General features: G+C 51.7%; 1 protein-coding gene across 2 annotated transcripts in view; it reads right to left on the bottom strand.

Moving 5' to 3' along the window:
- LOC119970008 (protein limb expression 1 homolog) overlaps positions 1–26,000 on the bottom strand; it is an 87,510-nt gene extending 61,510 nt beyond the window's left edge. For both annotated transcript variants that reach the window (XM_038803966.1, XM_038803967.1), the window contains exon 1: positions 25,726–26,000. In XM_038803966.1, the coding sequence (XP_038659894.1) occupies positions 25,726–25,807 (82 nt within the window). In that variant the 5' untranslated portion in view covers positions 25,808–26,000. The remainder of the gene's footprint in view (positions 1–25,725) is intronic.
- Positions 26,001–26,546: the final 546 nt, after the last annotated feature.

The following is a 26,546-nucleotide window of genomic DNA, read 5'->3' as shown; positions in this document are numbered from 1 at the left end:
CTGGATCGGGGAGACCTCACTCCTCCCCATGTTTAATGTATACCCGGAAAACCGGCCAAATTCCTCCAAAATGTCCATGACTCCCCCCCCCCAATACCTTCCAATGGGTCCGATATGTAAAACAACAGATTGTCCAGACATAGCGAGACTCTGTGCTCCACCCCCCTCCCCATTGCCAGTGGCTCTATTGCCAAGGCAAAGAGCAATGTGGAGAGGGGGCATCCCTGCCTCGATGCAGCCTAAAATATCCCAAACTCACCCAGTTCATTCTTCCGCTCGATGCCGGCGCCTGATGCAACAACTGGACCCAATCCACAAACCCTTGCCTGAACCCAAACCACCCCAGTGCCTCCCACAAATATTCCCATTCTACCCAATCAAAGGCCTTCTCCGCGTCTATAGCGACTGCTACTTCCACATTCCATCCCTCCGAGGGAATCATTATAATAACATTCAACAACCACCTAAAGTTAGCCGGCATATGTCTCCCTTTTACAAACCCTGTCTGGTCTTCCCCTATCACCCACGGCACACAGTCCTCATCCGCGAGGCCAAGATCTTTACCAACAACTTGCTCCGGGTCCTAATACTTCTTCAAAATTAAGGATAACGAGGCCTGCAATAACGTGGGGGGAATTCCCACTTCTTCCTCGCCTCATTGAATGCTCTTACCAGCAGGGGCCCAAGGTCTTTCACAAACTTTTATAGAATTCTACAGGGAAGCCATCTAGGCCTGAGGCCTTCCCTGCATGCATTGGCTCCATCACCTCCACCAGTCCAATGAGTATTCTCTATCCCTCTATCAGGTCCTCCTCCACCTTGGGGAACTCCAACCTGTACAGAAAATGCCTCATTCCCTTCCCCCCCGCCTGGGGGCTCCGATTCATATAACCTGTCCTCAAAAACCTCATTCTCCTCCACTAGATCTAAGACCACTTTTCCCCTCCTATTCTTCCCCCTTCCAATCTTCCTCACCACCTCCTGCTTCCTCATTTGGTGAGCCAACATCCTGCTCGCCTTCTCCCCATACTTACAGACTGCTCCCCGGCCTCCCGCAACTGCCCACTGCCTTGAGCGCCTCCCATAGCGTGGTGGCTGAAACTCACCCGTATCATTCAGCTCCACATATGCCCGAATAGCGGCCCTCATAGCGGCCCTCACCGCTCACACACCACCTCATTCACTAACAACCACAAGTGTAATCTCCACTGTGGGTGCTGGGACCACCCCCAGTCCACTTGCAAGTCCAATATGGCGCGTGGTCCGTGTGGTAGTCTCCACTGATTGTATAATAGAGGTAATACGGTAAGGCTCCTGTACTACAGGTACGGGGGTAGATCTCTGCCTGCTGGCTCCGCCCAGTAGGCGGAGTATAAATGTGTGTGCTCACCGAGCTGCTCCCATTCTGGGAGCAGCTACAGGAGGCCACACACCTCTGCTTAATAAAGCCTCGATTACCCTCTACTCTCGTCTCGTCGTCATTGATAGTGCATCAATTTTTTTTTTTTTTTATAAATGTTTTTATTCAGTTTTTGTATTTTATATTGAACAAATTACAAATTGTTAGGAGAGAGAAACAAAAAAAAAAAACAAACAAAAACAAACACGCAAAAATTAACATACATATTTACAGGTAAGCATCTTCGTAGTAGTAACTGCGCCCCCCCCCCCCCCCTCAACATGTTTATTTAGCTTGGTTTTGGGCCTTAGCTAGCCATCGAACCCCCGTAACGAACCTGTAGCCCCCCCCCCCCTCCCGCTACCTTCCCCCGACTATTCTTCCTCTTGTACATTGGCCACAAATAGGTCCCGGAACAGTTGCATGAATGGCTCCCACGTTCTGTGGAAGCCGTCGTCCGACCCTCGGATGGCAAATTTGATTTTCTCCATTTGGAGAGATTCCGAGAGGTCGGACAGCCAGTCCGCAGCTCTGGGCGGTGCTGCTGACCGCCAGCCAAACAGGATTCTACGGCGGGCGATCAGGGAGGCAAAGGCAAGGGCATCCGCCCTCCTCCCCAGGAATAGATCTGGCTGTTCTGAAACCCCGAAGACCGCCACTATCGGGCATGGCTCCACCCTCACTCCCACCACTTTGGACATTACCTCGAAGAAGGCTGTCCAGTACTCCACGAGTCTGGGGCAAGACCAGAACATGTGGGCGTGGTTGGCCGGGCCTCTTTGGCACCGTTCACATCTGTCTTCCACCTCCGGGAAGAACCTACTCATACGGGTTCTTGTTAAGTGGGCTCTATGTACCACTTTTAGTTGCGTCAGGCTGAGCCTTGCGCACGTGGAGGTGGAGTTGACCCTATGCAGTGCTTCGCTCCAGAGTCCCCACCCGATCTCCATCCCCAGGTCGTCCTCCCATTTCCTCCTTGTTGCGTCCAGTACGGTGTCGTCCCTATCTACCAGTCGGTCATACATGTCACTACAGTTCCCTTTCTCTAGGATACTTGCGTCCAGTAGGTCTTCCAGTAGTGTCTGTCGTGGCGGTTGTGGGTACGTCCTTGTCTCCTTTCGTAGGAAGTTTTTGAGCTGCAGGTACCGTAGCTCGTTCCCCCCAGCTAGCTGAAATTTCTCTGTCAGTTCGTCCAGTGTTGCGATCCTGTCGTCCGTGTATAGGTCCCTGACTGTCAGTGTCCCCCCGTCCTGCCTCCACCTTTTGAAGGTGGCGTCGGTCAGTGCTGGTTTGAACCTATGGTTGTTGCAGATGGGAGCCCTGTTCGACATTTTGGTCAGGCCAAGTTGCTGCCGCAGTTGGTTCCAGGATTGGAGGGTGGCTGTCACCACTGGGCTGCTGGAGTGTTTTTTGGGTGGGGATGGGAGTGCTGCCGTGGCGAGGGCCCGGAGGGAGGTTCCCATGCAGGAGGCCTCCTCCGCACGCACCCACTCAGCTTCTGGCTCCTGGATCCATCCCCTTACTCGCTCGGCTGTTGCTGCCCAGTGGTAGAATTGTAGATTCGGGAGGGCTAACCCTCCCCTGGTTTTTGTTTTTTGTAAGACCTTCTTTGGGATCCTAGCATTTTTACCCCCCCATACGAACGCCATGATGAGTTTGTCCAGCGCTTTGAAAAAGGCCTTGGGGATGTAGATCGGAATGGATCTAAACAGGAAGAGGAACCTGGGCAGTACGTTCATTTTGATCGTCTGAACTCTCCCCGCGAGGGAGAGCGGGAGTGTGTTCCATCTTTGCAGGTCCTTTTTAACTTCCTCCGTCAGGCTGGTGAGGTTCCATTTGTGGATCCCTTTCCAGTCATGGGCTATTTGGATCCCCAGGTAGCGGAATTTATGTCGGGCTTGTTTGAACGGCAGCCCCTTTAGTGCTGCCCCCCCCCCCCCCCCCCCCCCTTGCGGGTGTAATGGGAAGATCTCACTTTTGCTCATGTTGAGTTTGTAGCCCGAAGGCTCCAAACTCTTTCAGGAGCGCGATGATTCCGTCCATGCTGCTTTGTGGGTCCGAGATATAGAGGAGCAGATCATCCGCATAGAGTGAGACTCTGTGCTCTCTACCTCCCCTTCGGATCCCCCTCCAATTTTTTGCTGCCCTGAGCGCGATTGCTAGCGGTTCGATTGCTAGTGCGAACAGCAGCGGGGACAGTGGGCATCCTTGTCTGGTGCCCCTGTGCAGCTGGAAGTATTGGGAGTTGGTGTTGTTGGTCTGTACACTCGCCATGGGAGCGTTGTACAGGAGCTTTACCCAAGCGGTGAACCCTGTTCCAAGCCCGAACCGCTCCAGTACCTCTATGAGGTATATCCATTCGACTCTGTCGAAGGCCTTTTCTGCGTCCAGGGAGACGATCACCTCTTGTGTTCTCTCCCCGGAGGGGGTCATTATCACGTTCAGCAGGCGCCTGATGTTCGCGGTCAGCTGTCTACCTTTGACAAAGCCCGTCTGGTCCTCTGTGACCACCTCAGGTACACAGTCTTCTAGCCTTTTGGCTAGGATTTTGGCCAGTATTTTGGCGTCTGCATTCAGCAGAGATATGGGTCTGTATGACCCACATTCCGTTGGGTCTTTGTCTTTCTTAGGTATCAGCGAGATTGAGGCCTGTGCTAACGTGGGTGGCAACGTGCCCCTAGCTAGCGAGTCTGTGAACATCTCCCGCATGTGCGGGGCCAGCGCTGTCGCAAATTTTTTGTAGAAGTCCGCCGGGAATCCGTCCGGTCCCGGCGCATTCCCCGCCTGCATGGAGCTAATGCTCTCCATGATCTCTCCCAGTGCTAGTGGTGCTTCCAGATCCCGTTTTCTGCCCTCTCCCACAACTGGTATGTTCAGTCCGTCAAGAAACCGGTTCATCCCAGCCTTCCCCGTTGGGGGCTCTGAGGTGTACAGCTCTTGGTAGAAGGCCTTGAAGGTTTTGTTAATCTTCTCTGGTTCTGTTTCCAACGTGCCTCTGGTATCTCTGATTTGCGCAATTTCTCTGCTGGCTGCCTGCTTTCTCAGCTGGTGGGCCAACAGGCGGCTGGCTTTGTCTCCGTGTTCGTATAGGGCCCCGCGTGCCTGGCGGAGTTGGTGTACTGCTTTCCTGGTGGAGAGCAGGTCAAAGTTCCTTTGTAATTCTTTTCTCTCCGCCAGGAGTTCTACAGTCGGGGCCTCGGAGTATTTATGGTCTACCTCCAGTATGGAGTCGACCAGCTTCTGCCTAGCCACCCTTTCCTCCCTATCTCTTTGCGCTTTGTAGGCTATGATTTCCCCTCTTAGTACGGCCTTAAGCGCTTCCCAGAATGTGGAGGGTGAGACCTCCCCGTTTTGGTTGATCTCAGTGTACTCCGCTATGGCCTGCGCTATCCTTTCGCTGAAGGCCTTGTCAGCTAGTAAGGCACCGTCCAACCTCCATTTGGGGCGCTGGGCCCTTCCCGTCTCTAGCCGCACATCCATGTAGTGTGGAGCGTGGTCTGATATCACAATTGCGGAGTATTCCACCTTGTCTATCTCTGGAAGCACCGTTTTCCCCACCACAAAGAAGTCAATTCTGGTGTACACGTTGTGTACTGGGGAGAAGAAAGAGAATTCTTTCTCCCCCGGGTGGGCGAATCTCCAGGGGTCTACTGCTCCCATCTGCTCCATATAGTGGCTGAGTTCCCTTGCCATGTTTGAGGTTTTCCCCGTTCTGGGGTTTGATCTGTCCGTCGTTGGGTCCTGTACACAGTTGACGTCCCCCCCCATGATTAGTCGGTGCGTCGCTATGTCCGGGATTTCTGCCATGGTCTTTTGGATGAAGCTCGTGTCGTCCCAGTTGGGCGCGTACACGTTAACTAGAACTACCGGCGCCCCATCCAGGGCCCCGCTGACCATGACATACCGTCCCCCTGGGTCCGTAACCGTCTTTGTCGCCCTAAACATTGTCCTCTTGCCAATCAGGATCGCCACCCTCCTGGCCCTTGCCCCATAACAGGAATGATAGGTTTGTCCCACCCAGCCCTTTCTTACCCGCAGTTGGTCCTGCTCCCTCAAGTGCGTCTCTTGGAGGAAGACTATGTCGGCCCTCATGTTTCTAAGGTGGGTGAGGACTCTAGATCTCTTCACTGGGCCGTTAAGTCCCCTTACGTTCCAGGTGACTATTCTGGTGGGGGGCTTCTGCCCCCTTGCTCCTGTGGGGTTAACCATATTTGTCCGGTGGACGCGCCCCTGCCCTCTGGGGTTTCCCTATGTTAGGGGGCCGTCCAGGATGTCCACTATCACTGCTCTCCCCATGCGGTCGGGTCCCTGCGCTCCGGGGTTCCCCCTTGTCCCGGGGACACCCGCCATGGCCGTCCACTTTGTGTCCGCCACGCGGGTAGTCCCCTGCACTCCGGGGGGCCCCTTCACCCACAGACCGTACTGGGTGGGTGCTTGCAGCAGTTCCCTGTTTCGAGCCCTTGTCTGTGGCACTTTGTGGCCCTATTCCCTTACTGGCCTCTTTTGTCCCTTCGTCCCTGCGTTTCCCCTCCCTGGTCTCTCGCCCCCCGGGTGCCCCCCCCCCCCCCCGCTCTATCCCTTTCGGGGATACCCCTGTGTACCCCTCCATTGCCCCTCTCTCCCCCATTCCTGTCCCCATTTGCTCTCCCACCTTTGATGGGTGATCCCCCCCCTCCCCTGCCTGGCGCCTTCCCCCCTGTTGGGGGTGCGCTGCGGCCCTGCTCTGTTGCGCGCCCCCTTCGCTAGCTTTCCTGCTAGCACGGTGGCTCCCCTCTCGGAGGTTGCTGTCCCGCTTCCCCTCTCCCCTCTCCAGTACTCCCGTTCCCTCGTGCCGGGGCCTGGCCTCCCACCTGGAGCGGGCCCTAGGGCATTGGGTTGTTTTCCGTTCTGGGTGTTCCTGCCAGGGGGGAGGGGGCTGGCTTTGCCTCGCCCCTCCCCACCCCCCCGTCGGCATGACGTGTCTCCTTGCCATGGGCCCCTCGTCCCTACTTCCCATGGCGTTTTTCCAGCCCGTGCTCCTCGACGAATCTATTCGCCTCGGCAGGGGCTGTAAAGAAATATTCCTTGTGTTGGTATGTGACCCAGAGTTTTGCTGGGTACAGCATACCAAAACGTACTTTGTTCTTATAGAGAGCTGCTTTCGCTCTGTTGAACTCCGCCCGTCTCTTAGCTATGTCCGCTCCGAAATCCTCGTAGATTCGGATGGCGTGCCCGTCCCAATTGCAGGCTCTATTCTCCTTGGCCCAGCGCAGGATTGTCTCCCTATCCCGGTACCGGTGCAGTCTGGCTATAACTGCTCTCGGTTTTTCCCCTTCCTTGGGCTTCGGGCGCAGTGACCGATGAGCTCTGTCCATTTCCGGTGGGGTGGGAAAAGTTTCCCGCCCCACTAAGGAGCCCAGCATCGCAGCCACGAATGTTGTGGGATTTCTACCCTCTATCCCCTCTGGCAGGCCCACTATCTTAATATTTTGCCTTCTCGAGCTGATCTCCTGGTCGTCTACCCTGCCCTTCAGGCTCCCCTGTGTTGCACTCAGTTTCACCATTCCCCTCTCCAGGGATATGACCCGGTCGCTCGCGTCAGTCGCTGCCTTCTCCAGCTCTTTAATGGTTGCCCCCTGGGCTTCCAGTATCTTCCCTTGGGCTTCCAGTATCTTCCCTTGGGCATCCACTTTCTTCTCCAATCTGGTCAGAACCTGCTGCACCCCTGACATGGCCCTGGTCACTGCTGCCTGTGCTGCGGCCTCTGCGTCTGCTTTTAACTCTGCCTTGAATGCCTGCAGCTGCTCCCTCACCACCTCGGCAAAGGCTTCCTTCCAATTCACGCCCCCCTCTAACCCCAGGGGAGAGGTTGCCCGCCCGTCCAGCTCTTCTGGATGCGGCGAAGCATCCTTCCCGCCGCTTCGCGTGTTGACTCGTTCGCCCGAGCTGGCTTTCCCTTTGCCCAGTCTACTTCCGGTGCCCCCTTTCTCTTGGCTCCCTTCTGGCACTTTTTTCTCCCCCTTCCCCTTCATCTTTTCTTCTCTCCTTGTTCTTCTTTTTCCCCCTTTTCCGCACCCTATTTTTATTTTATTTATTATTATATATCTATATATGTATATATATATATATATATATATATATATATATTTTTTTTTTAAATTTATTTCCCCTACCCCTTTTCTCTTTACCAGTTTTCTTTTGGGAAGAACAGAAATACAAGTCTCTTTTTCTTTTGTCTTCTTTCCCCACTCAACCAGGAGAGAGAGTCCCTTTGTCTTTGCCACGTGGTGGTCACAGCAGTTGGGGGGTGGGGGGGAGGGGCGAGTGGGCCGGTGGTCGCTGCTGGTTGGGGGGGGGGGGGGTGGTCGCTGCTGGTTGGGGGGGGGGGGGGGTTGTGTCCCCGCTGCTGGCTGGGGGGGGGGGGGGGTGGTCGCTGCTGGTTGGGGGGGGGGGGTTGTGTCCCCGCTGCTGGCTGGGGGGGGGGGGGGTGGTCGCTGCTGGTTGGGGGGGGGGGTTGTGTCCCCGCTGCTGGCTGGGGGGGGGGGGTGTCCCCGCTGCTGGCTGGGGGGGGGGGGGGGGGGGTTGTGTCCCCGCTGCTGGCTGGGGGGGGGGGGTTTGTGTCCCCGCTGCTGGCTGGGGGGGGGGGGGGGGGAAGAGAAGAGGGGCCGCCGCCGCCGCACCGCTCCTGGCCCGCGTGGGGGGGGGGGGGGGGAAAGAAGAGGGGCCGCCGCCGCCGCCGCCGCCGCACCGCTCCTGGCCCGCGTGGGGGGGGGGAGAGAAGAGGGGCCGCCGCCGCCGCACCGCTCCTGGCCCGCGTGGGGGGGGGGGGAGAGAAGAGGGGCCGCCGCCGCCGCACCGCTCCTGGCCCGCGTGGGAGGGGGGGGGGGGGGAGAGAAGAGGGGCCGCCGCCGCCGCACCGCTCCTGGCCCGCGTGGGGGGGGGGGGAGGGAGAGGGGATGGACCTGCTGCTGTTGGGCCCCCCTGTCGCCGCTCCGCTCCCGCTCCGGCTCCTCCGCTCCGGCTCCTCCGCTCCGGCTCCTCCGCTCCCGCTCCGGCTCCTCCGCTCCCGCTCCGGCTCCTCCGCTCCCGCTCCGGCTCCTCCGCTCCGGCTCCTCCGCTCCGGCTCCTCGGCTCCGGCTCCTCGGCTCCTCCGCTCCGGCTCCTCGGCTCCTCGGCTCCGGCTCCTCGGCTCCCGCTCCGGCTCCTCTGCCGGCGCTCCTCCTCCGCCGTCCGGCCTGTCGGGGGGGGGGGGGTTGTTCTTCTTGTCTACCGCTTGCGGGAGCCCCTCTCCCTGCGACCTCCTCGCTCGCCGCCCGGAAGTCAAGTCCTGCATCAATTTATTAAGCAGAGATATTACAGCGATAGAACTATGCATCAAGCCAGATCGCCTGCAGCTGCACCCTCAAGCAGCCAACGCCATGTTGGCCTTCGACCACATGGTAGCTTGCTTCGAATGCTACCTCGGATCAGCGACTGAACAGCCCTCGGATGCACAGAAGCTTCAGATCCTTTACTCACGGGTGAGCTCGGAGATCTTTCCCCTTATCCGGGATGCACCCACTTACTCTGAAGCTATGGAGCTTCTGAAAGGACAATATATCCGGCCGATCAACAAACTCTACGCCAGGCACCTCCTATCCATGAGGCAGCAACTCCCCGGTGAGTCATTAGACGATTTCTGGCTTGCCCTGCACATCCTGGCGAGGAACTGCGATTGCCAGGCAGTTTCGGCCGTTGAACATACAGAACTCTTAATCAGAGATGCTTTCGTTACGGGCATGGAGTCGGCGTACATCCGCCAACGCCTATTAGAAGGGGGTACGCTCGACCTCTTAGCGACCAGGCAACTCGCGAATTCGCTGACAGTAGCCTCCCGTAATGTGCAGTCATACGCCCCCGACCACACGGCATATACCCCTGACCGCACAGCGCCCTCATGGATATCGTGGGGGGGGGGAGGGAGAGGGGATGGACCTGCTGCTGTTGGGCCCCCCTGTCGCCGCTCCGCTCCCGCTCCGGCTCCTCCGCTCCGGCTCCTCCGCTCCGGCTCCTCCGCTCCCGCTCCGGCTCCTCCGCTCCCGCTCCGGCTCCTCCGCTCCGGCTCCTCCGCTCCGGCTCCTCGGCTCCGGCTCCTCGGCTCCTCCGCTCCGGCTCCTCGGCTCCTCGGCTCCGGCTCCTCGGCTCCCGCTCCGGCTCCTCTGCCGGCGCTCCTCCTCCGCCGTCCGGCCTGTCGGGGGGGGGGGGGGTTGTTCTTCTTGTCTACCGCTTGCGGGAGCCCCTCTCCCTGCGACCTCCTCGCTCGCCGCCCGGAAGTCAAGTCCTGCATCAATTTATTAAGCAGAGATATTACAGCGATAGAACTATGCATCAAGCCAGATCGCCTGCAGCTGCACCCTCAAGCAGCCAACGCCATGTTGGCCTTCGACCACATGGTAGCTTGCTTCGAATGCTACCTCGGATCAGCGACTGAACAGCCCTCGGATGCACAGAAGCTTCAGATCCTTTACTCACGGGTGAGCTCGGAGATCTTTCCCCTTATCCGGGATGCACCCACTTACTCTGAAGCTATGGAGCTTCTGAAAGGACAATATATCCGGCCGATCAACAAACTCTACGCCAGGCACCTCCTATCCATGAGGCAGCAACTCCCCGGTGAGTCATTAGACGATTTCTGGCTTGCCCTGCACATCCTGGCGAGGAACTGCGATTGCCAGGCAGTTTCGGCCGTTGAACATACAGAACTCTTAATCAGAGATGCTTTCGTTACGGGCATGGAGTCGGCGTACATCCGCCAACGCCTATTAGAAGGGGGTACGCTCGACCTCTTAGCGACCAGGCAACTCGCGAATTCGCTGACAGTAGCCTCCCGTAATGTGCAGTCATACGCCCCCGACCACACGGCATATACCCCTGACCGCACAGCGCCCTCATGGATATCGTGGGCCCCACCAGCGGCCGCCCCCAGCCAATCCCAAGCCTGCGCCGGGCAGCAGCCAGCCAACCCCAGGGGGCCCAAGTGCTACTTCTGCGGGCAGACAAAATACCCCCAACAGCACTGCCCGGTGCGGAGTGCAACCTGCAAGGCCTCCGGAAAGAAGGGACATTTCACCGCTGTGTGCCAGGCCCGATCGATCGCTGCTGTACATAGGCCTAGTGTTCCTGCACCCCCCACGTGCGACCCACGGGCACCGCCATCTTTGTCCCCGCAGACCACATGCAGCCCGTGGGCACCGCCACCTTCGTCCCCGCGGACCACATGCGGCCCGTGGGCACCGCCATCTTCCTCCCAGCAGAACATGTGCGGCCCGTGGGCGCCGCCATCTTCCTCCCAGCAGACCACACGCGGCCCATGGGCGCTGCCATCTTTAACACCGCCCGCCATGTGTGCCCCATGGGCGACGCCATCTTCGGCGCCATTTTGGACAGCGCCTCAGGACCGCTGCTCGTCGGGGACTTCATCTGGCTGTTCATCGCCTGCCACCGCCGTCGACCAGCCCGGGGCCTACCGACACCAGCCGCAGCTCGCCTCCATCATGCTCGACCAGTCCCGTCCACACAACCTAGCAACCACACCGACAACAGTGCAAATCGATGGGCACAAGACATCCTGCCTTCTTGACTCCGGGAGCACGGAAAGCTTCATCCACCCCTTCACGGTAAGGCGCTGTTCCCTCGCGGTACACCCCGTTACCCAGAGAATCTCTCTGCCCTCCGGATACCATTCCGTGGAAATCTGGGGTACTGCATCGTCACCCTCACCGTCCAGGGCGTAGAGTTCAACAACTTCCGACTCTACGTCCTCCCCAACCTCTGCGCTGCCCTGTTACTCGGGCTGGACATCCAGTGCAACCTCCAAAGCCTAACTCTAAAATTCGGCGGACCCCTACCACCCCTCACAGTATGCGGCCTCATGACCCTTAAGGTCGACCCACCTTCCCTGTTTGCAAACCTCACCCCGGATTGCAAACCCATCGCCACCAAGACCAGACAGTACAGTGCCCTGGACAGGACCTTCATCAGGTCGGAGGTCCAGGGGCTGCTGCGGGAAGGCATTATTGAGGCCACTGGAGAGCCCAAGTGGTAGTAGTAAAGACTGGGGAAAAACAGAGGATGGTCATTGACTACAGTCAGACCATCAATCGGTACATGCAGCTTGATGCGTACTTCCTCCCGCACATATATGATATGGTCAATCAGATTGCACAGTACCAGGTCTTCTCTACAGTGGACCTGAAATCTGCCTACCACCAGCTCCCCATCCGCAAGGCGGACCGCAAATACAGTGCGTTCGAAGCAGATGGCCGCCTCTACCATTTCCTTCGGGTTCCCTTCGGCATCACTAACGTGGTCTCGGTCTTCCAACGGGAGATGAATCGAATGGTTGACTGGTAGGTGTGGTGATCACAAGTTAACCAGATGCAACACAACTGAGCGACCACTAGAGGGAGCACGGGAGAGCCATATAAATAGATCAGGACAGGAAGTGAGGACACTACACAGCAGGCAAAGCTGGGAGCTGTGGACACAGCAGCCAGATATAGCACTGAAGGTAGCCGTACGTAGAGCTCTGAAGAATGAACGAACTCACAATAAAGCATCTTCTCCACATTTGAGACTGCGAGCTTTATTAAGACACGAGGAACAACACATGGTACCAGCAGTGATTTCAGGACGCTTACTACAGGACAACTCAGCTGCAGATACAGAAAGCACAAAATGGCATGGAAATCTCCTACTGGACATTTGACTGGGGAAGACATCGCTAATTCGAGGATGTGGCATGGATACCCACCTCAGCTGGACACGACTGGCAATGTAAGAAATGTCTGGAAAAGGTTTAAACAAATGTTCGATTTTTATCTCATAGCTAATGATGTAGCAGAAGCCTCAGACAAAATTAAAATAGCAATTCTCATCGAAGGGCCTGTCAATAGGAAAGTGTATAATGGATTTAAATACTCAAAAGGTGAAGACAGGAACAGCTTACAAACGTTACTAAACAAATTTGAAGAGTACTGTGAGAAATTTGAACAGCAAGGCATGCTCACAGTCCAAACTGCACAGAGACTGAGTGATGCAAGACTTAAAAAATCACAAAAAGATCAGGAAATCGCGAATGCACAGTACAGATCAAAAAGAAGAAATAACATGAATTTTTCACAAAGCCAAAACGCTGAAATCCAGTCCAGATCGGAAAGAAAAGGTAACTTACAACTTTTAGAGAAAAAAAACGCTGAAATCCGCGATAAAATGGCGTCGGAGCACATTTTGCAGTCTCGGGTAAGCAAAGAACTACAAATCGCGTCTGCGCATGCGCCGGAACTGGAAGTCGCGCATGCGCAGTTTAAAAATGATCGCGGCGCCGATCGTTATGCGCATGCGCAAGCCGCGCATGCACCTCTGCCCACTGCATGCGAAGACAGTGACAAGGTGATCACACTCAACGTACAGGATCACAGTGAGACTGACAGTTCTCAGCTTGTCTGTACCGAAGCACAGAGCGAAAACAGTGACAAGGTGCTCGCACTCGACGTACAGGATCACAGTGAGACTGACAGTTCTCAGCTTGTCTGTACCGAAGCACAGAGCGAAAACAGTGACAAGGTGCTCGCACTCGACGTACAGGATCACAGTGAGACTGACAGTTCTCAGCTTGTCTGTACAGAAGCACAGAGTCGGGCCACCCAACAGTCCAGAGAGACGATGCCAAAAGAAAACATGAGATTTTGACTCCAGAAGAGGAGCACCTGGAGCCCAGAGAGACAACGCCAAAAGAAAACATGCAGATTTTGACTCCAGAAGAGGAGCACCTGGAGTCCACAGAGACAATGCCGAAAGAAACCATGCAGATTCTGACTCCAGAAGAGGAGCACCTGGAGTCCAGAGACATCAAACAAAAAGAAACCATGCAGATTTTGACTCCAGAAGAGGAGCACCTGGAGTCCAGTGAGATAACATCAACAGAAATCATGAAGATTTTAACTCCAGAAGCGGAGCACCAAGAGTCTAGAGAAACCACGTCAACTGAAATCATGCAGATTTGGACTCCAGAAGAGGAGCGCCGAGAGTCCACAGACACCGCGTCAAATGTAATCGAGAAGACTTTGACTCCGGAAGACGAGCACCAAGAAAGCAAAGATGCGGAATCCAATTCTCCACAACTGATTGATGTCACCTGCACCGATGCAACATCAGATCATTCGCACCACTCGCGAGAAGACGAGCACCAAGAAAGCAAAGATGCGGAATCCAATTCTCCACAACTGATTGATGTCACCTGCACCGATGCAACATCAGATCATTCGCACCACTCGCGAGACGGAATGCTCAATGACTCAAATTATCCACTCGGGACACTCATAGAGTATAACAAGAAAAACAAAAGTCAAAAGAAACACAGCAAGAACAAAAACAACATGAAGCGCGACAAGACCAACAACAATAGCAAGAAGCACAGCAGAAACGAGAACGACAACAGCAAGAAGAAAAGCAACATGAAGCGCGACAAGACAAACAACAATAGCAAGAAGCACAGCAGAAACGAGAACGACAACAGCAAGAATAAAAGCAACATGAAGCGCAACAAGACAAACAACAACGTCAGGCACAAAGATAGCGACAACGACAGAGGCAGAAACAACAAGAATGGCAACAAACACAACAAAGTCAGGAACAAAGATAGCGACAACGACAGAGACAGAAACAACAAGAATGGCAACAAACACAACAAAGTCAGGAGCAAAGATAGCGACAACAACAAAGACGGAAACGACAAAAACAGCGACAAGTACGGCAACGGAAACAACAAAAACAGGAACGACAGAAACAACAGCAATGAAACAACGACTTGTACACAATGGCACTACTTGGCACATGATGGACGATGCCACAGCACACTGCAAAACGATAACAAGACTACAAACATGTCATGGGATGACAACGAATCGCACAAACTCACGTCTGCTCCAGAACAAGCAAGCACACCAGCATCCAAGGCGGATGAGACAATAAATCAACACCACAAGCACAGAAAAAAGTCCATGCCAGTCAACATCAGTGATGTGACCATGCAAACACCTCGGGATGACGCATTGGGTACTTAAGATAACAAGGAACACCAACAACATTCACAGCGGACTTGCAATATCAATATCACCACGTCATCAACAACAAAAAGAAAAAAAAAAAAAAGCTCTGAACAAATTCATCAAGTTTGGACTCATAAATGTGTTTATTAAGTTTGGACATATAAATACATTGGCTTTGTTAACTAAGGCAATAGCATCATCACTTGTATAGATACGCATATCATAAGTTACTGTTTTGTATAATTTTCCTTAATGATGTACAGAAACTATGTAATGAGAAAGAGGGGGATGTGGTGATCGTAGATTGACCAGATACAAAAACAACAGAGCAAACACGAGCGGGAGAGCTATAAATACACTGGGACAGGATGTACAATTTTCTTTAACGATGTTCAGAAAATATGTTAAGAGAAAAAGGGGGATGTGGTGATCACAAGTTAACCAGATGCAACACAACTGAGCGACCACTAGAGGGAGCACGGGAGAGCCATATAAATAGATCAGGACAGGAAGTGAGGACACTACACAGCAGGCAAAGCTGGGAGCTGTGGACACAGCAGCCAGATATAGCACTGAAGGTAGCCGTACGTAGAGCTCTGAAGAATGAACGAACTCACAATAAAGCATCTTCTCCACATTTGAGACTGCGAGCTTTATTAAGACACGAGGAACAACACAGTAGGGGCTGCGGGCCACCTTCCCGTACCTAGATAACATCACCATCTGCGGCCACGACCAGCAGGACCACGACGTTAACCTTCTCAAATTTCTCCAAACCGCCAAACTCTCTAACCTCACGTATAATAAGGAGAAGTGCGTGTTCCGTACCAACCACTTAGCCATCCTCGGCTATGTTGTGGAAAATGGAGTTCTCGGGCCCGACCCTGACTGCATGCGCCCCCTCATGGAACTCCCCCCACCCCCACTGCCCCAAGGCCCTGAAACGATGCCTGGGGTTCTTCTCCTATTATGCCCAGTGGGTCCCTAACGATACGGACAAGGCCCGCTCACTCATCCACACCACAATTGTCCCCCTGACAGCTGAAGCCCACCAGGCCTTCAACCGTATCAAGGCAGACATCGCCAAGGCCACGATGCATGCGGTCGATGAGACCCTCCCTTTTCAGTTCGAGAGCAATGCACCGGACGTCGCTCTGGCCGTCACCCTCAACCAGGCAGGCAGACTCGTGGCATTCTTTTCCCGCACCCTCCATGCCTCCGAACTTTGGCACTCCTCTGTCGAAAAGGAGGCCCAAGCCATCGTGGAAGCTGTGCGACATTGGAGGCATTACCTGGCCAGCAGGAGATTCACTCTCCTCACTGACAAACGGTCAGTTGCCTTCATGTTTAATAACACGTAGCGGGGCAAGATCAAAAATGATAAAGTCTTAAGGTGGAGGATCGAGCTCTCCACCTACAATTACGAGATTTTGCATCGCCCAGGGAAGCTCAACGAGCCCTCGATGCCCTATCCCGAGGTACATGTGCCAGCGCACAAGTGGACCGACTCCAGGCCCTACGCGATGGTCTCTGTCACCCAGGGGTCACTCAGTTCTTTCACTTCATGAAGGCCCGTAACCTCCCCTACTCCATGGAAGAGGTCAGGACCGTCACCAGAGACTGCCAGGTCTGCGCGGAGTGCAAGCCGCAGTTCTACCGGCCGGACCAAGCGCACCTGGTGAAGACCTACCACCCTTTTGAACGCCTCAGCGTGGACTTCAAAGGGCCCCTCCCCTCCACCGACCGAAACACGTACTTCCTGAACGTGGTCGATGAATACTCCCGATTCCCCTTCACCATCCCATGCCCCGATATGACGTCTGCCACGGTCATTAAAGCACTCAACAGCATCTTCACACTGTTCGGTTTCCCCGCTTACGTCGACAGCGACCGGGGAACCTCCTTTATGAGTGATGAGCTGCGTCAGTTCCTGCTCAGCAAGGGCTTCGCCTTGAACAGGACGACCAGCTACAACCCCCGGGGAAACGAGCAGGTGGAGAGGGAGAATGGGACGGTCTGGAAGGCCCTCCTGCTGGCCCTACGGTCTAAAAATCCCCCGGTCTCCTGCTGGCAGGAGGTCCTCCCCGACGCGCTCCACTCCATTCGATCGCTACTCTGCACTTCGACTAATGAAACCCCCCATGAACATCTCCTTGCCTTCCCTTGGAAGTCCACCTCCGGGGTTTTACTCCCAATGTGGCTGACAGCTCCTGGATCCGACCTCCTCCGCAAACACGTGCGGATCCACAAAACGGACCCGTTGGTCGAAAGGGTACGACTACTGCATGCAAACCCACAGTAGTGGCGTACCCCGACGGGCGCCAGGACACAGTCTCCCTCAGGGACCTGGCACCAGCTGGATCCCCACCCATGGCCCACCACCCGACATCCTCCCCTCCGATTGCCCCGGCACCACCCACCCTTCCCCCAGCGCACCTAACTACAGTCCCCGCCCCAGGACGATCCGTCCTCCCACTTGTTCCACCCGAGGATGAAGATGAGGACAGCACACTTCCGGAGCCACAGGCGATCAAGTCGGTGCCCGCATCACCATCAGGACTGAGGCGCTCACATCGGAAGATCAAGCCACCCGACCGGCTGAATTTGTAAATTTTCACCAGATTGTAAACTTTAAATTTTCACAAACCTGTAAATTTTTTTCCACCACCCCCACTGGACACTTTTTTAACCGGGGGTGAATGTGGTAGTCACCACTGATTGTATAATAGAGGTAATACGGTAAGGCTCCTGTACTACAGGTACGGGGGTAGATCTCTGCCTGCTGGCTCCGCCCAGTAGGCGGAGTATAAATGTGTGGGCACACATCAGTCCGAGACCACAGTAGCCGAATACTCCAAGGTGACCACCCCTGCCAGCAGAGTCTTATCCATCACAAAGTAATCGATCTGGGAGTATACCATATGAACATAGGAGAAGTAATAAAATTCCTTTGCCCTTGGCGCCCCAAACCTCCACTGTGTTATGTTCCATGGTTCCCCCGATGATGAAGGCACACACAGAACATAGATGTGTTCAACCAGAGCGAATATTTATTGTTTGACACGTGGGATGACAACTAACAGATCTATATAAAAACAAAGTTACTCAAGTCTCTATGGAGCTACTCTAAGTGTGACTGTCCTACACTCCTTGCTACTACCAACTGCCAAGTTTTGTCAGTCACATGATGCATGTCTGGTGCCTCCCACTGGCAGGAGGTCATACCCGTGAGTACATTGATAAATGGCTTTGTACATTTATACAGTTATGTACAGATATGCATGTACGCATGGGTCCACACCCACCATGCACACCATAAACCCCTTTAGATCCCTCACCACTGCCGATACCCTTCCCAACTGTGGACTTGACCGGTCCAATCCTGGTTTGATGGCCGTATTAAACGCCCCCCCCCCCCTTATCAACTGATGCAAGTCCAAGTCTGGGATCGTCCCCAGTACTCGCCTCATGAATTTGACGTCATCCCAATTTGGGGCATAAACGTTCACCAAGACCACTGGCATCCCCTCCAATTTCCCACTCACCATCACAAACTTCCCACCCCCCCCGAATCTGCCACCATATTTCTCACCTCAAACGCTACGTAAATAAACGCTTATTTATCAGCAGCACCACTGCACGCATCTTCATATCCAACCCTGAGTGAAAGGCCTGGCCTACCCACCCTTTCCTTTGCCTAGTCTGATCAGTGATTTTCAAGTGCGTTTCCTGTAAAAATGCCACATCCGCCTTTAAGCTCCTCAAGTGCGTGAACACGTGTGACCGTTTGACCGGTCCATTCAGTCCTCTCACATTCCATGTGATCAGCCAGTCGGGGGGCACCCCGCACTCCCACCCCTGCTGATCAGCCATAGCCCATCTTGGGCAGGCCCCCGGCCCACGTCACGCGCCCCTCCAGGTGCGCCCTCGGATGCCCACTGTAAGGGACCCCCTCCATATCGCCCTTGAACAGCCCCAACCCCATCAGCAGTTCCCCCCCCCCAAGCAATACAACAATCCCAACCCCCTCTAATACTCTAATCACCTGCTCAATCCCCACTGCGCTGCCATGAACTAGCTCGCTCAGCTAACCTTGCAGCCCCCGCCCATGGCGCCAAACGTCCTACCCCACACTGATTCCGCTCTCCCCCGGTTCGCGCACTTCCCTGGTGCAAACAACAATAACAATAAGAAAAAAGGTGCACTCAGCCAGCACCATCCTCAAGCTTCCCACCAAAGAACCCCACAAGAAAGAAAAACAACCCCAGAGTGAAAGAGGTTCTCCTCTGACCATCCCCCAAAAGAAACAAAGCAATAACAACAAAATCAAAAACAAAACAAAAAGGGAGGCAGAGAGAACCAACATCCCCTCACACCTCCCCCAAAGTTCAACGTCCTCCTACTCCTGCCAGTCCATTGTCTCTCACAAACTCCATCGCTTACTCCGTTGTTCCAAAATAATACTCGCAGGAATTGTGGGTCACCCAGAGGTGGGCTGGGTACAGCATCTCGAACCTGATCCCCTTCTTAAAGAGGGCAGCCTTTACTTGATTGAATCCCGCTCTCGTCTTTGCCAGTTCCGCACACAGATCTTGATATTTATCCGGAGCTAATTACCCTCCCAGGTACATCTCCTCTTCTGCCTGGCCCATCACAAGATCTTCTCAATATCCAGGAATCTATGTAATCTCATCGCCCTCGACAGTTCATTTGCCTGAGGCTTCCTCATTACTGCCTTAGGCGCCCGATCAACCTCCAGGGGGCTATCAAAGGTTACCACCCCGATAGCTTCTCCAGCATATTGCCTACATAAGAGCCTGTGTCCGTTCCCTTGATGGCCTCTGGCATCCCCACAATTCTCAAATTCTGCCTTCGGGAGCGGTTCTCCAAATGTCCAGCTTCTCCTTAAGTTGCATCTGGGTCTCCCGCATCACCCCAATCTTGGCCACCAACAAGGTAAGCTGCTCCCCCACCGCGTCCTCAACCTTCTAGATCGCCTGGCTCTGGGTCTCCAACCTCAACCCCACGCGGCCGATCCCCACTCTCAGTGAGTCTACCACATCTGCCAAGTCCTCCAGAACCTCCCTCTTCTGCTGACTGAACTTTTCGTTCAGAAAGTCCACCAGCTGCTCCGTCGACCTTTGGGCTGGAAGGGCCGATCCCTTGCTCTCCGCCATTTTTCCTGTGTCGCACGAAGAGTTTTTGCTCTTGCAACTCCTTTCTTCCAAACCCAATTCTGGTCCACAAATCCATTTACCGGTGGAGTATAGTTTTCCTCCACCCTTTTCCTTCAAAACATCTGCCCAGAAATGACAATGTTAGACAGTCCGACGCATGCAGCCCAGGGGGTGGGGACCTGGTGGCTTTAGGGCTAAGGTCCCCGGCCATGGTGGCTGGTATGGGTGCCGGCATATGGTACAGGGTGGGGGGTGGAGGCAGTTATGGGTGTATGGAACGGGGGTTGGTGCCAGGGTCACAGTGCTGCCTACTCTACCCTGGCCGCCCTGCAGTCTGCATCAGATAAGTATAATCTTGGACCATTGTGCCCGCGGGGCTGGGGGGAGCGGAGTGCAATGGTGGGGGGGGGGGGGGGGGGGGGGGAGGGGGGGGGAGTGGAGGCCCGCTGTGAAGATTAACGTGACAAAGACTGTACATGTATCAGGTGTAGCAGGATTCAAAAGTGCACAACTGACCCGAGCTACAGAGAGTGAACACCACCCTCGCCCCAGTGCCCACTCAGTGATCCTCAATCTGCTTGATCTTTCGTAGTTTACTGCTACTTCTAGGTACGTCCTCAAGATGCACATCAGAGGTGGGGCAGCCTGCTGCTTTCCGCAAACTGTCCTGATGCCCTTGGAGGACGTCCTTTAGAGGGCGTGGGACTGAAGGTCTCCAGCAATTTATTGGTGTCACTGGCATCGCCTAGCCACCTTGTTTTGCTCGTTGCCCTTGAGATATGCCAGTGTCAGGAGGGGGGAATTTGGGAGTACTGGAGACCACCGTTATCTCCTTGGTGATGGGCCCCAGGTTGGTCTCCAGCACTTCCTCCTCCCTGATGATGCCCAATGGGCTCTGTGGGTCTCCATGGGACGGACGGGAGCTAGAGTAAGTGTCACCTCACTCTGCTAGTTCTTGAGGCTCCGTGTTATCTGCACCATGGTGAGGAGCGATGCTCCTCTGTGGCATGGCTATGCTCTCCCGTGCCTTGGCAATGTCCACCTGCATATAGCACATGTCCCTCAATATGATGTTAAGGCCCTCAGCCGTGGTTTTCTCTGACTGAGCCATGCCTTGGATACCAGCACTCAAGACTTCGTGCTGCAGGCTTTCCTCTGCGGCCGCCACCATAGCAGTGTTGGCCTTGGTTCCACGCATTACCAGCATGAGCTCCTACACCAAGAGCCTTTGGAACTCCTCCAACTGGCCATGCACCCACCGGAATGTCATTGTCATCCCCTCCTGAATCTCACGGCTGTGTCCTAGCATCTGCATCAGTCCTGGGATAACCTTGTCCATAGGCTCGGCATCTGTCCTGGAATCCAACAGACCTCCAACTGCTGACTCCCTTGGATGGTCCGGCCTCCACCTAATGGGCATCAGCATCTGTGTGGTGCTCACCAGATTGTTCCCCTGAAACCTGTCCACTAATGTCGCCCACCGAGGTATGCGTCTCTGGTGGAAGGCGGGGATGATAGCTTTGATGCGTCGATGGTGGTCTCTTTGGAGCTCTCTTTTGTAACAGGGGTGGGGCGGCTATGGATGGCCTGGCCTCATCAGATAGAGATCATGTGAGAGAATGAACATGTGCTCAGTGCGAGGGAAGGATCGTTTTGTCTGACATGAACAACTCACTTGAGACAGGCAATATGAGTGAATGGGCAATGGATACTCACCTCTGTGGCGCAGGCCAATCTTGTTGTCAGTAACTGCTCTGTCCTCAGACAACACCAGAATCTGCAGGGCCCATTCATCATTGGGTGTGAGGACACTGATCTCTGGTACTCCACTGCCCGTCTTGGCCCTTTCGCGCCTATTATGGGCCAACTTATCCTGCGGGGACAAAGAGGGGCATTGTGAGACGCACGCTCAATTGATCGGGGGGGGGGGGGGGGGGGGGGGTCTATGGCAGGTGCCTTGTGTGGGCACCGCAACTTCATATGAAAGAGTTGTGCTGATGAGTGCCAGTGGGTGTTGAGGAACATGCATGAAGACCGGATGTGGGGAGGGTGCAAGGTGCCAGCCAATGATTTGTGGCGGGGGTGTTGGGAATTTGCAGCATGGCAGGCGGGGCTGATGCCAGGACAGACTGTTAACTTACCCTTACAGCTTGGTGGAGGTCATTGGCCTTCTTCCTACATTGGATGCTGGACTTCCTGGTCATGCTGCCCGCACAGATTGCTGCTGCCACGGCCTCACAGGTGAAATTGATGTTCCTACTGCTGGCCCTCTGACCACCTCGGGGAACAGGATGTCCCATCTCACATCCACTGAGTCCAGAAGCCTGTCCAGGTCGGCATCCCCAAAGCTAGGAACTGGTCTACATGCTGCATTGCTTGTGTGTTGACTGGGAGTGAATGGTGAGGGAGCGTTTAAAAGCAGCTCCCCCTTGTTATCAGTGAGATGCTGAGGTGCGGGTCTGGCAAATCAGACAGCGTGACAGCCAGTAATGGTGAGAGGCTCATTTCCAGCACTAAGTGCAGTTAAATAGGGGCTGCAGTTTCGTTGGCATGGCCATTGGGAAACACCTAGACAACCATGCCTGAAATTACACTTGGAACTTTTTCCGTTAAATCGCACCTGATGTTACCCTTGTGAGGAAGAGCATAACTAGAGGCCATCAATGTAAGATGGTCACTAAGAAGTCCAATAGGGAATTCAAACTTCTTTACCCAAACAGTGTGAGAATGAGGAATTTGCTGCAACAGAGGGCAACTAGACAAGCATATGCGGGAGAAGGGAACAGAGGATTACGAGGGTGGATTTTAATGAGGAAAGATGGGAGAAGGCTCAAGTGAAGCATAAACACCAGCATGTACTGGGTGGGTTGAATGACCTGTTTCTGTGCTGTTTATCCTCTGTGTGCCTTTGTAAGACTTACTGTCCCGATCACCAGGCCAGTAATCAGGTAATTCAATCACAATCTTTCTCCGGGTAAATTAAATGAAGAATGGCAAAAGTAATAAAAAGGAATTAAAGTAAAAGATAGAATAAAGAGGACAAAATATTACAAGAGTATATTTCATTAATCTTTTAAAAATGTCCAAAAGAATAGGAAAGAAGCAAACTAGTTTGCTACATTTGTGCAACCTTTTCAAAGTCTTTTATCACTTATTCGCTGGCAGTTTGCAAATGACTTAATTTTTATTTGCAGGATATCTCCAAAACCTGGCTTTAAAGGAAATTAGCATATTGTTTTCCAATGGTATTCTTCAGATTCTCTTTCTCCTGCACTCAAGTTTCAAGTTTTCTGAAAGTAAAAAGGTGTTCAAATATTCAAAACAATTTCTCATAGTTCATGTCAATGAACACATCAAATGCAAGAAGTCAGATCTAAGACAGGACTCTGGCAGCTGAAAAAGCAGTATTTATGTATATCAGGCTCTAAGCTTGATGTATGGAAAGTCATAAATACATACACAGCACATGTTTCCCATTGCTGACTCTATATTTTAAATCTTAAGTGTTCTGTGATTGATAAAATTGGTGCCCCACTCGGCTATGGACTTCATCATCATTGAATATTAGTTACATAGTTAAAAAAGAATGGTAGCTATTTTTAAAAATACAGTGAGCTTTTGTTTCAAAAATATGGGATTCATTCATACAGACTCCTTTGTTAATCTGTATGTGCTAGGTTTAGAGCTATTGGGAGATCCAATCTAAACAACATCCTGCATTACTTATCTTGCCATTCAATCAGTAACCAAGTATTATAGATGACAGTAGGATTGGAAACCTCAACTAACACTATGCTTGTCTTCATAGAAATGTCTCTGAAATATCAACGCCAGATATTCAATCAATAATTTTTGTTGAAAATTGCAACTTCAGTCTAGAAAATAACACTACTAGATATCAGCACAATGTGAAAATTAAATGTAAAATGAAACTCCAGCAACATCCTCGTCTTATAGCCTCGGCTTATAACTTTTGTTTCAGTTTAGGATCTGTCTGAGGCTAATCATAAGAAACTGCAATGTCGTTCGAGATAACCATATGAAGCTACTTACAAACTAAAATTGATTCTTGGTATGTCTCAAAGTGAATTGTTCAGGGTTCTTCTCCTGGTGGTAGTGACACTATGCAGATAACATTGAGACTGAGCAAAAAATTAAAAATAGAAAAACAAATCATTCTTCAATTAAATCCCATTAAATACCTCTGCAGTTAGCTGAATGTTTAACTTCTGTGCTGATTGGATCTGAGGCATGGAGATTACAAAACTGCTTTACACATCTTGGGAATGGATTTCATCAACATGACAAGATTTTCAACACCAGGAATCAGTTATCTTTTATCTTATCAAGTACCACCCAAGCAATATTATCACAATATATGCAGCAGGCTAAAGGTTGAGCCTTTCTCTGCTGCATGTTGTTTATAAATATTTCCATGAGATATTAAATATGGCAGTATTTCTGGTTCAGCTCAGTTGGCTGGATAGCTAATTTGTGGTGCCGAGCAAGGCAAACAGTGTGGGTTCAATTCCTGTATCGGCTGAGATTATTCATGAATGCCACCACCTTCTCAACCTTGCCTCTTGCCTGAGGTGTGGTGATACTCAGGTTAAATCACCACCAGCCAGCTCTCCCCCTCCAAGATGAAAGCAGCTTATGGTCATGTGGGACTATGACGACTTTACTTACTTTTTCCAAATATAAATAAAACATAAACATTTTTAATCCATACAAGTAAGAAAAGAACAGTGAATATTGCAAATTGAGGCACAAATCCAAAAAGCTGGCAATACAACACAGGTCTAAATATAAACTCAATTCTGAGGAGTTTTATCCTGGAAATGCTAATCTAACTTTATAATTGCTGACTGACCTACTGTGTACTTCTAACATGCTCTGTTTTTATTTCTGATCTTGAGCTTGCAGTTTTATTCTATTTTTTGTATTGATGATTTCTTGACATTTTTCTGAAGTTCTAGTCTTCATGATCATCAGTTGCCTCTCTCATCCTGTTTACCATCATTCTCTGTGAGTGCATTTGCCTGCATTCAGTTGTTTTTCTTTAACACCATTAACTTATTTATTAAAGATATGGGTAGAATAGTGAATTGTGTTCTCTATTTTGTATTCATATACATACTAATATCGAATTAACATGAGTGTTAACTGCACAGTTTAACACAAAAAGCTTGATTTGTAATGTTCAGTTTATTTTGGCTATTAAATCGGCACTGCATTATTTGCAAGTCATGGTGCCACTTATAATGAAAACACAGTGAGGAAAATTCTGTCAGCACTCAACTGCCATACTTCTGAAGTTAATTGTGTGCACTGTAAGCACGAGTCACAGTCAAAGACCACAAACTGAATTTATGGAACCCCTTGGTGCTAGCCAAAGTGTTGTCCCATATAATTAGAAAACAGTTATTTCTGGGAATTTTAGAGAGCTACAACATTTCAAGGAGGCAGAAACTGTCATTATAAAACTAATGAGTTTGTATAACTTTCCTTTGTTTTCCTCTGACTGTTATATGTTTTATATTTCAAATGAAAAATTGCTGGAAACTCCACCTCAATTGATTGAACACATTCACTTCAGGCAACAACAGACCTAACTACCTTTATACAACACAATAGTATTCAGACTTATTTGAAACAGAACACGTTTGGTTCAAAATAGGCTATATCTTGCTTATACAGAGTCAGCCCTTGAAATAATACTTTCGATAAGATCTTGGAGGTAAATAAAATCAATATGAAACGTTGTTCCTGATATATGTACAGCTCCATCTCACAAGAATTAATTTGTTTACAAAATAGCAAAAGGAATAAGAAGATAAAAAAAGAAATATACAATAATTACGTCACTTTATGAACTAGCTCAATATCAAATGTATTTTTGATTTACTAGTTCTGTTAAATATTTCATATTACCATGGTAGATTATGCATCAAATTTTCAAAGAAACACAATACAGCATACCATGAGCATATAGACCCGCTGATGTAATTTACATTTTTCTTATTGACATATGAATAGATTTATACAATTATTTTTCAAATTCTACACAGAGTTCACTCACGATCTTTAAAGACAAATGCTGGATTTTTGTCAGGCAACAATGAGTAGACTATATCTTGCAGGGATTTCATTCCATTATCCATCTTGTGTCTGTCTTCTCCAGATTACAAGCACACAGTTCCCTCATGCCTGAATTATTTTAGCTTTGCACTGAGGTGCTGTGGAAGTCTAATGATGCAGTATGGACTAGTAAGGCTTGTTGTATATATCTGCCAATCAGGCATTGGGTAGTCTGAAAAGCCCACTAGGGGTCCTTACCCCTGGCTTGCTCACCTTTGTAGTATGGTGAGCTAATTAGCTGTGAGGCTATCTGACAAGCGTCATTTCTATTTGATGTACACACCCACTGACAGCCACTTAATCATGTGAAAGAAATTCCTTGGCAGATGCAGCAGTCAAATACTTTCGTTGCTTCGGTGTTTTGAAGCACAGGTATGTGTCTGTTTAGTGGGAGTTGAACATCCCAAACAGCCTAATTTTAATTGTCATGAAAGTTCACATAAAACCTCTGTATCTGCAGAAAGGGAATGATGTTAGTTTACTAGAAAGATGAATCTGATCTGTTACTTTAAGTCAAAACATATGCAGTGAATGTTACCAATAAGACTAGACTAGGCATTGAATCCTTTGCTTTCACAAGGTTGAAAACTTATGTTTCAATAGCTGACTTCTTTTTGAGAAAGCTTTTGCTGATCTGGATGAAAACATAGGCAGCATGGATCACCTCCATTTCATTCTGCAGTCCCAACCTCCTGCACTAGATCTGGAATGAATGATGTTTTTAAAACCTTTCCACCCATGTCTCAAAAGTACAACGGGACA

The sequence above is a fragment of the Scyliorhinus canicula genome, chromosome 8 (assembly GCF_902713615.1).
Source record: "Scyliorhinus canicula chromosome 8, sScyCan1.1, whole genome shotgun sequence".
NCBI lineage: Eukaryota > Metazoa > Chordata > Chondrichthyes > Carcharhiniformes > Scyliorhinidae > Scyliorhinus > Scyliorhinus canicula.
Note: the sequence above shows the minus strand (reverse complement) of the source record. Positions and strands in the feature narration are given on the sequence as shown.